This window comes from Lycium ferocissimum, chromosome 9 (assembly GCF_029784015.1).
Source record: "Lycium ferocissimum isolate CSIRO_LF1 chromosome 9, AGI_CSIRO_Lferr_CH_V1, whole genome shotgun sequence".
Lineage (NCBI taxonomy): Eukaryota > Viridiplantae > Streptophyta > Magnoliopsida > Solanales > Solanaceae > Lycium > Lycium ferocissimum.
In genome coordinates this window covers 15,666,577-15,678,237 of record NC_081350.1, presented here as the reverse complement: position 1 = coordinate 15,678,237, position 11,661 = coordinate 15,666,577, and the positions used below count along the sequence as shown (strand labels likewise).

General features: G+C 29.9%; 1 protein-coding gene across 1 annotated transcript; it reads left to right on the top strand.

Annotated features, from left to right (window-relative positions):
• Nucleotides 1-438: 438 nt before the first annotated feature.
• On the top strand, nucleotides 439-11,606 carry LOC132029700 (probable LRR receptor-like serine/threonine-protein kinase At1g53430). Its single transcript, XM_059419027.1, has 6 exons — nucleotides 439-620; nucleotides 9,256-9,430; nucleotides 10,265-10,336; nucleotides 10,956-11,024; nucleotides 11,318-11,389; nucleotides 11,483-11,606. The coding sequence occupies exons 1-6, from the start codon at nucleotides 524-526 to the stop codon at nucleotides 11,556-11,558; spliced, it is 561 nt and encodes a 186-aa protein (XP_059275010.1). The 5' UTR covers nucleotides 439-523; the 3' UTR covers nucleotides 11,559-11,606.
• The last annotated feature ends 55 nt before the right edge of the window (nucleotides 11,607-11,661 follow it).

Genomic DNA, 11,661 nt, shown 5'->3' with positions numbered 1-11,661 from the left:
AATGTGAGTTCTTGTTAAATACTGTTTTATTTTCACAGTTCCAATTAAATTTAACAATTAGAATTTGAAATTTAACAATTAGAATTTGATAAATATCTCACGGAGATTAAAAAGGCTCATTTTTGATAAACTTAAAGGACCAAAAATGTTAAAAGACATACTAAAGAGACTATTTGGAACCTATCCCAAACATATAAGGGACCATATTTTTCATTTTCATGCCATTTTGTACCTAAAAATCATTCCCAGTTCTCTCCATTATTATTTATCTCAACACTTATCTTTCCTTTCCCCATTCCCGCCTTCCATTTCAAGGCTTTAACTCGTAACCACCTTTCCTTGACGAATTAATTACAAGTAACAGATTCTTCATTTATGGTTAGTTTCTACCCTTTTTATATGTTGTTTAATTCCCTGCTCGATAATTTAGAACAAAAATCGTCTAATGTGTCTTCCTTTTATACAGCATTTGTAATTAAAAGGGACTAAAACTTGAAGATCAACAGCAAGAGAATTCACTTCAATGGATACTTATGTCAGATTTTGTGCTTTAGTTGTTTCTATATCTCTGGCTTTGAATTGCCTGGGATCTGTTGCTCAACTTTTGCCTGAAGAAGAAGGTTAGTTACTCACATTTTTCTCTTCTTTTTACAGTTTCTGTAAAGTACACTATCAGAAAATCGCTATTTTTCGAAGAAAAATTTAAGCAGATTCCACTATCATCCTTAAAAAACCAAACTCTGCCTTATGTAAAGTTGTCAGGGTAAATTAATTTTTGGATTTGAAATCACTGTTTATGTACCGGGTATTGGTCATAATTCACAAGAACATTTCGTCGGAATTTGGCTTGTCAGTAATGTTTTTGACGAATTTTCTATAGGAAATCACTCATCAACAAGCCGAATTCCGGAAATTAGTGATTTTATAACAGTGGTAGTAATTGTTGTTATCTTTCTCTTCTTTTATTTTCTCTATATATATATCCTGCTCAGTATTTTATCCACGCAATATTTATAAGTATCAAGGACATGATAACAACATTTATGGTATTTTTCGAAATATATATTAGTATTCCTTCCGATTCATTTTACTTGTCGTGCTTATTAAAAAGGAAATTTTAGAAATATACAAGTTGGTCACTTACATTGCAAAAAAAATAGCCCAAAACTTACATTACAAAAAGTAACCCAAAATTACTACTCCCTCCGTTTCAAATTATGTGAATCCATTTTACTGGATACGATATTTAAGAAAGAGTGAAGACTTTTGAAACTTGTGGTTCAAAATAAGTTTTGAATATTTGTGTGGCACAAATCATTTCATAAAATGAATTTGTTTCCAAATTAGGAAAAAAGTCATTCATTTTGAAACGGACTAAAAAGAAAATAGGTTCACATAAATTGAAACAGATGGAGTACTATATATAAGGGAAAATCTCCAACTTTTATAGTCCTCGCATGATTTTTTTTGTCTATTTTACCCCCGAATGAAGCTTTAATTATTTTAAAAGCTATCACCAAATTTGATAAATTTGAATAACTATATGGACTTTTTAATGCTACAGAGAGTGATGTGTAAAAGGTGATAGTGACACCACAAAAATCTATTTTTCAACCAAATTTAATTTTTTTTAATCCATTTTAGTTTTACCTCTAATTGAAGTTTTAATTACCCTTCAAATTCTCACCTATTTGGGTAAATTTGAATAACGGAAAAGGTCCAAAAATATCCCTAACGTATGGGAACTGGCTCACAAATACTCCCCATCCACCTATTAGTTCAAAAATACCCCTCTATCCACCTATTTGGTCAAAAAATACCCCCAACCTATTTTTTTGGCTAAAGAATACCCTTCAAACTAACACCGTAATTTTGATGGTATTTTTTCATTTTTAAAATGCCACGTGGTTTGTTTTGATTGACTACATAAATTATTTAATTTAAAAATTAAACCCATATATGAATTTATCTTGTTTTTTCATTTAGTAGCAACCGGAAAATGGTTATATGCAAATGTTAGGTTCTCCTGTTTGCTGTTTGTATGGGAAATTTAATCCATAACTAATATTCGGAAATTTCATAGTTGATATCATGCAAAAACATATATTGAGGAGGATATAGTTGTTATTGAGGTCTAAAATGGAGGACGTTCTATGTTTCTCTCTGTACATCGTTTTACCTTTTGTAAACTTATTTATAATGGATCTCTGTCTTGGAGTTGTGGCTAACAATTTGGGTTGAAATGCACTGGCAGAAGAGAAATGGCTATGGTCTTGATAAGAGAAGGACGAATGTTTGGACAAGCATGGCCCAACATGAAGAGGTTATAAGGAGGACAGTTAGATTAAATGGGTGAGTTAATTTTTAAATTAAATAATATATATATGGCCAATCAAAACAAGCCATGTGGCATTTTAAAATTGAAAAAATACCATCAAAATTAGAGTGTTAGTTTGAGGAATTCTTGAGCCAAAAATAGGTCGGAGGTATTTTTGGACCAAATAGGTGGAGGAGGTATTTTTAATCAATAGGTGGATGGAGGGTATTTGTGAGCCATTTCCCATATGTTAGGGGTATTTTTGGACCTTTCCGTTTGAATAACTATATGGGCTTTTTAATGCTACAAGGAGTGATGATGTGGAAAAGAGGATAGTGATGCTACAAAAAAAAATCTTTTTATTCAACCAAATTTAAAATTGTTTAAAAAAATTGCTATCTTTCTTTTATGTGGAAATGATTATTAAACTTGTTTTAAATTATTTTTCCCTATAAGATTTATTATAGACAAGCAAAGAATTATTGTGAGATTCTCTTTCTATCTTAGTGCATGCTTAATTATTAAATTAAAAATTATTTTTATACATAACAAAAAATATTTGAAAAAAGTAATACGTACATGTTTAAGAAATTACAATATAAATTACTTTAAAAATAAATTGAACTAAGAAAAAGTAAAAATCATTACTTTAACATTCCTTTTTTAAGAAAAAGGAGAGATTAAAGTAAAAAAATAAATAATTTCATTAACTTTTCAGTTCCTTTTGTATGATTTAATTTGAAGGAACATGTACATTATTTCGTCATTTAAAGACTTTAATTTATTTAATTTTAAATGCTATTTTTATTTATAAGTTGAATTCATTGACGTCATCATACAACAATGTGTAGCATCAAATATTTTTTATATTACTTGAAAACGTAAATATTTTAATTTTTCCCAAAAATGGGTTAGCCGATATAAGTTTAATTGAGAAAAAAATAAGTTAATCTAACATAAGGTAAAACTCAATTTGAATCACTAAAGACTTTAACTCCAAAATTTTAATAAAAAAGGAGAAGAACTTTGGTGCATGCATCTCTTTGAAAATAAAAAGGAAGTCTAAATATGCCCTAAGAAAAATGTTGTTTCTAACTTACAAATTTTTTTATATGATTGAATATTTTAAAAACATTGAGAAATTATTGAACTACCTTTACAACTAATATAGTGATACAAAAACAAAACAAAAAGCAAGAGTGGCAAAAAAAAAATATAGAAAAAAGGTTGTAAATATAAACTTTGATGCTGAACCCAGGCCAAATAACACTAGTCTTATCTATAAACAGTTAAAGACTCTTTTGTCTTCTTATATTACTCTCTTTTCTTCTTTTTTGAATTTCGAAAATTAGCTATTTTTTGATAGCGACAGTTATTACATTTTATTTCTCTTCTTTTTAAGGTTTCTGCCAAGTACACTGTCAGAAAATTGCTAATTTTTAAGGAAATTTCAGACAAACTTATCAACAAGTAGAATTCTGAAAATTAGTGATTTTATGATAGTGATAGTAATTGTTTTTTTCCTTCCTCATTTCTACTATATTAGAAGAGTGGGTTTGGTCGTCAACCACCCACTCTTCTAATATAGTTAATAAAATAATAATAATAAAAAATTATGGTGGACCCACCCTTCTAATATAGTTAATAAAATAATTTTTTTTTTAAAATTAAGGTGGGGTCCACGTGAAGAAGTAAGAGACAATTGCAAAAAAAAAAAAAAGGACATTTAAATAATGATAATAAGTTCGTAAAAATGGTAAAGGTACGCTTAAAGAAAATTTAAAGAAGAGAAATTCGAAAAAAGAAATAACGATTTAAATCAACACAAAAACCGCTAAAGAAATCATAAAACCAAAAGATTTAAAACTTATACCTTTAGTAAGGATAAAAATGCACTAATTTTAGACACATACGTCTCACACAAATAATGAGGAATAACATCAAGAAGACGAAATATAAACGGTCAAGAAATGTATAGACATATTTTCTTAAAATGATGAAGTTAGTCTACATTTAAAAATTTAAGACTACAACAGATGCTAACACATGAAAGCGCTTTTCAGTGTTGTTGAGTAGAATGAGATAATGGCATGAAACTCGATAGGAGAAGTTGCATTTCAAATCTTTCAATTGGAGAACCAAACAAGGAAAGTCAGATATGGGAGAAGCGGACTAAGTAAAATAATTTATTGATATTTTCAATTAATTGAATTATAATACTTTCTATAATAAAAATTTCATAATTATATTACTAAAAGATACTCTCTTCGGTTCTAATTTATGCGACATATAATAGTGACAAAATTTAAAAAAGAAAGGAAAGAGGAGACAATTGCCCAAAAAAAAGGTGGGATCCACGTGAAGAAGTAGGAGACAATTGAAAAAAAAAAAAGACATTTAAATAATGATAATAAATTCAGAAAATGGTAAAGGTACGCTTAGAGAAAATTTAAAGAAGAGAAATTCAGGAAAAAAGAAATAATGATAAAACCAAAAGATTTAAAACTTATACCTTTGGGTAAGGATAAAAATGCACTAATTTTAGACACATACGTCTCACACAAATAATGAGGAATAACATTAAGAAGACGAAATATAAACGGTCAAGAAACGTATACACATATTTTCTTAAAATGATGAAGTTTGTCTATACTTAAAAATTTAAAATTACAACAGATGTTAACACATGAAAGCGCTTTTCAGTGTTGTTGAGTAGAAAGAGATAATGACATGAAACTCGGTAGGAGAACGTGTATTTCAAATCTTTCAATTGGAGAACCAAACTAGGAAAGTCATTTATGGGAGAAGCGGACTAAATAAAATAATTTATTGATATTTTCAATTAATTGAATTATAATACTTTCTATAATAAAAATTTCATAATTATATTACTAAAAGGTATTCTCTTTGTCCTAATTTATGTGACATAGTTTGACTAGCCACAAAATTTAAAAAAAAAGAAAGATATTTGAAACTTGTGGTCTAAAATAAGTCATAGATATTTGTGTGGATTTAATTTATTTCATTAAAGGTAAAAGGAGAAGTTTCAAGTTAAACGATTTCTAAACATAAAAATATATCATTCTTTTTTAAATAGATTAAAAAAAAAGTGTTGTACTACTTTTTGTGTTGGGCCTGTGCTAGCACGGGCTTTCATCATCTAGTCTTATCTATAAACAGTTACACACTCTTTTTTCTCGTTGATTTTCAACCCATGTGTTGATCTGTAATTTGCTTTGCTAAATCTGATTTTTTTTTTTTCCTTCCTGGGTGTTCGTCGCGTGCATTTTGCCTTTTTTATTTATTTATTTTTGTTTCTACATTTAATAATCTGAAAGCTAAAACTGTTCTTGACATTTTCCTGTTCTAGATTGAGTGAGATGCATTGCTTCGTACTATCCGAGTCAGCTTTTTTACTTTTCTTTTCCTTCTTTTAATTAAGGTTGTTATTTTTTGGTTTGGTCTGTTTTTGCTACTGTTGTGGTCTGCTTATTTGTTTGTTTGTGTTCATTGATTTTTCAACACTGTTAGTATAGGAGCTTAACATCAAAGCTAAAACAGTAGTCTTACGTAATGAAAAAAATTCCTGTCTAAACGTGTTCTTTCATTAATGTAAGTGTAAAAAATTAAGTGTCGTTTGGTTGTTGGTTTTAGGGGTGGGCATGATACGGTATTTGAAACTTCGGTACGGTAATTTCAGTTTCTAAAAATACTATATCATTACCGTACCAAATTAATTCGATATGGTTCGGTATTTTAAAGTTCGGTTTCGGTATTTTACGGTACGGTAAATCGGTACCATAGTTTGTCCGACTTCGACTTATATATACTCATATCGTGGAGAATTATGACTTCCGCTACTTAAGAAACGTCTCAATTATTATGTACTAAATACCTTACACATGTAAAAATATTCAAAAGAAAGTACAAGTAATCCCCTTCGTAAATCAATTACACAAAAAAAGACATTTAAATCAAGATAGATTAGTCATTAGTTTTCTAATAATACTAGTTTATATATTTGTTAGTATAATAATACTAAGATATACGAATTGTATATGTAATTATATACTTCGGTATGGTATTTAATATTCCGATATTTTCTTTATGAATACCCAATACTGTATCGAATACCAAACTTTTTAACAATGCATACTAAATACCATAATATCGAAATCGCGGTATAAAAAAATTTTGATTTCGGTATGGTAATCAGTATTTACCATACCATGCCCACCCCTAGTTGGGTTAGAGTCATGTAGGTATTAGTAATATAGATTTTAGGTATGCTGAGTTTAATAATTCATGGAGTATTAGTTATTTCATCTTCTACGCCGGATAAAATAATATGTAAATTGACTTGTCACATGTACATGTTTTAATTATGTAAAAATTATAACCAAACACCATATTTGGTGTGCTGAATTGTCTACAAAGCAATTACAAAGCTACCAACCATGATATTATTGTGTTATTTTTATACATAAATAACACCCTTTCTAACCAACAACCAAACGATCCCTAATATATTAGATTAAGCTGACCGATATATAACTATTGTATCAAGCTTGATATTATAGTTAGATAAAAATATAATTATTAAAATATACTGATAATGTAGAATTTATTTATACACTATGACTAACTTTTTTTCTATCCAAGTGATGGCCGCGTTGAATGTCTACTTTTAGAAGCCAGTGACATGTTGCATTTTCTATTGAATTGATCTGGACTGCTTTGACTATTCAATCATAATATGCCCATCACAAGCTGCTTTTAACTAGTTGTTTGTTGATATTTATTAATCATTAATGCAATTTCCTCCCCCCACCCCAACTGCCAAAGTGAAATTTACTGCTATCAACATCTCTACGGAAGCTGATCGGGCAAAAAAAAAAAAAATAATAATCCTTGAACCCAAATATTAATTATTTTAGTAAATTAAATTTGTTTCAATATACTTGATGTTTTCAAAAAGTAATATTCCCTCCGTCTCAAAATAAATGTTAACTTAGCAAAAATCATGTTCATTAAGAAATCGATAAATATAATGTCGAGTTTACTAAACTACCTCTATTTATAGATGTTTTTTTAGAATAGAGCAATATTAAAAATGACTACTCCTTTAATGCTAATGACATAGTTGGAAAGACATGCCAATATTTGTCTTGAATTCCTAATGTGGCTCTTATTTTGGGACAATTTTTTTTCGTTAAGCTGGCACTTATTTTGGAACGGAGGGAGTAGTTTAAAATTATAATAGGTCATTTGATCTACTTTTACTGTTCCTATTAGTGAAACAATTATTAATTAAGTGACGCTTGAAAGAGATGAGAGTTGTCACTATTAAGGCTTAAAAGTCATATAATATGAACATGAGGTAGCATCATTTATGTGGTCTCTTTCTCTTGCTATATTTTTTTTTCTTAGAGGTGGTTGTGTATACTCTTTTTCTGTTTTTGTATTGAAGGTAGATCCATGATATAAGTAGTTGGCGCACGTATTATTAAAAAGAATAATACTCCTTCCGTTTACTTTTATTTGTCCAAAAGATTCTAAAAATAGATTTTCACTTTTACTTGTCACTTTTAGCATATCAAGAGAAGACAAATTATTTTTTCCTGTTTTACCTATAGTATAAGTTACTCACTTCAAATTATTTTTTAAATCCAATAAAAATATACATCAATTAATATGGGTACATTGGTAAATTATGTACTCCATTTATTATTTTTTAAATAGCGTGAAAGGTGAAAAGTGAACAAGTAAAAGTGAACGGAGGGAGTACAAATATATATATCTAAGGAGAGCACCGACTCCCTTTATATCATGCATATCATGCATTCGACTATGTTTTATATAGGCTGAAATAAAATAAAATAACAGCTACTGACCACCCTATCCTTCACCTTTTATAATACCAGTGAGGGCTTTTTGCTTACCATTTTGGGTATATTTCCCAAAATAGCTTTGCCATTCCTGGTGTGTTTGGTATGGAGGGGAATTTTTTCTAATTATTTCATGTTTGGAAGGTCAAAACATTTTGAAAAATATTTTTTTTAAGAAAATAAATTCGTGGAAAACCAGTTTTATAAGTGAGATTTCACGCTGTTGTCTCCTCAAGTTCCTGATATTCTTGAATTTTAGGCAGGAAATCCTATAGTATAGTCAGACTTTTAGCAATGATGCTATTAATGGTATCAAGCGGTATGGTGAGATGGATGAAATCCTTTTCTCTTTATTTAGACATTTCGAAGTGAGTCTTGAAAATGGAGAAACCCTCGGTAGGAAACGTTTCTCCTTCAATGTGCCATGCAACGTAATTCTAAATTAGTTCAGCCATCAGATACCAAATGATTTATAAGAAAATGATATTGTTGGTTAGTCTAAGGGCAAACCTATCCTGTTGTACATATTATTTTCAGGACTATCTGCTCCACCTTCAAACACAAAACAATATTACCAATGACCAATATGATGCATTATGTGTAAACTGATGATCACATTTCAGTGCTTTCTACCTTTTTCCATATGATGCAAATGCAATAAACAGATTACCCCGGTAACTTTTTTGGAAACTTCAGGTGCAATTATTCAACAGACCACTACAAAACAGCTGAAATTAGCTACAAATTTCTCGCTAATCCATCGCTAAATTGCTCGTAGTTAACATATTTTTTTGATAACCTGTCGCTAATCCATCGCTAAATAGGATTAGTGATGGATTTTGTTGTTTAGCTACAAAATTTGTTCGTCGCTAATTCTTGTTTTTAAGTAGTGGAAAATTGATTGATCAGGAGATTAAAAAACGTTGTATAGATCAAATATCAGAGTATGCAAGAGTTCAATTTGTTCTTCGAGACTAACAATAGTATAATATGAGTTTCTCATCTGGATGCAGTTATAATTGTGATTTAACTTTAACTTTGATGCTACAGTAAATGTTCTGAAAACAATATCATCGAAACTTCAGAACAAATATTGGAACGGCATCAGCAGAGCTTCTTGCAGAGAGGGGAAAGGTTTCAACAAGACTGTTTATGATAAAATCTTCAGCAACGTAACGTGTGACTGCTCATTCAATAGCAACTCAATTTGCCATGTTGTAATAATGTAAGCTCTGCTTCTTTTAGCTTTGAATCATATCCTAAGATGTGAATTATGCTAAAAGCAAGAATTACCATTGCAAGTATCTCAGGGTTACGTTGCATATATTTTCTTTAGTTATAAATGAAGAGAAGTGTTCTTATATTCATTCCAGTTTAAGTTTTATGCATATATAAATGTTTACGTTATTAAGCTAATTTGACCAATTAAATTTTCATATAGCAAAGCTAAACATGGAAACCTGGAAGATAGAGTAATTATATGTATAATCAGTTACATTGAACTCATGAATAGGTCCTTAGGTCACATATAATATTGAAATTAACCACTTTTTGTTATTTTTCTTTGAAGTATCTTTTGGGTCTGTAAATGATTATCTCAAAGGGAACTCTTGAAACATTTTGCGATTGATTAACTGCACTTGTTATTGGCGTTCAGAAACTTGACATTTACAATTATAGTTGAAGCAAAATAGGGTGTGAAGAGGGTAAAAACTTACCTGTACTAGGTTTTCACATTAAACAACTAAATGCATGATATGTGTTTGTAAATACGCTTCTGTCACTTAATCATTATTAATTAATACATATATTTATTTCATTAAATCACTTAACCATGATAAATTGAATTTGTTTGATATAAACACGGTGCGGGTAAGTATTTACCTGTAAAGAGAGTCCAAGAACAATGTCCTCTTGTGATTTATACTCCATGATCTTCAAACTGAATGCATATTTTAAACCTTGTTATCTTTTTTTTTTCCTAATTGAACTCCTTTACCATTAGGTGTTTAAGAAATTCTTTTGATCTACTCTGCTTTTTTTGTTGTTGTTGATACAGCCAATTGAAGGGTCTCAGTATGACAGGAATTCTGCCTCCAGAATTTGCAGAGCTTACTCATCTGCGAGAATTGTGAGTATCAGTTAATAGACAGGATTTCTCTCATTTGTTTTCACTTGTAAATATCAAAATTATATCAGTAAGTGAAAAAAAAAAAAAAACTATGTTGCTCGGACTCTCCAAAACTGCTGCAGCATCCGTGTCGGGTCCTTCAAAAATGCAATACTTTTGGAGGATCCAACCCACAACCGTCAACATTTTTAAAAAGTCCCCAGCAACATAGAGAAAAAGTCATTAAGATCTTGATGATTTAAGCAAACATGTAGAGATTGGCATGCAGTATGAAGCAATGGAATTTTACCAGCATATAATTGCTAAAATAGAGTATTTCTGAACACTAATCCACTTGGTTAAAACTCTGATGGAATACTCATGCAATTTTCGTGAACTTACCTGTGACAAACTATCAAACTTTGGCCTTTGTGGAACTCTTGATTATAGAAACTTGTATGTGTTTAGTTCAATTCTTTTTTATAAATCATAACAGTAACATGTTAATTGTTTGTTGCTTTATATGATACAAAGTCTATTGAATTGTGTAAACCATATCCTTAGAAAGTTGTGAAATCAAAAGTTTGAAGTAGATCATAACATGCAAAATTGGAGGCTCAATCAATTTTTGCATTTTCAGAGATTTGTCTCGCAATTACTTAAATGGATCGATTCCCTCAAGCTATGGAAAACTTCGCGTCACTATTCTGTAAGTTCTTGAGCTCTTTTCAAATTTTTGACCCGTTGGCCGAAATTAAATACAGGCTAGCCAAAATATACAAATACACTGATTATGTATATTATGTATACTATATGTATATCTATACTTAAATATACAAAACCTATACGTTTGCTGGCTAGTTTGTAATTAGATTACCGAAAGGCATTGGATTGTAATTATCTCTAAGTTTTTTCCTTTTAATCACTTAAAAAGATTTTCAGTGAAGAAGTTTCTTCTTTTTTTGGTCTTTGACATTTTGTTCAAACTCATCATATGTATAGGTCACTCCTGGGTAACCGTATCAGTGGGCCGATTCCCAAGGAATTAGGTGACATTGAAACACTGGAAGAACTGTAAGTAAAAGATATTGCATACTTCCTTTTATTTTCTACATACTTTTGGTGTACCTAAATTGGATATTACATTGATGAATTGGATATTTTCAGAAATTTGGAAAATAATCTACTTGAAGGACCTCTTCCTACAAACCTTGGTAGTTTGAGCCGCCTGAGAAAAATGTAAGACATAGTAACCAGATATTCGATGTCTAATATTTACTTATTGCTTCTGTTCCAAATTATTTGACACTTTTCGCTTCCCGATATTCAAACTAAAATGTAACTGT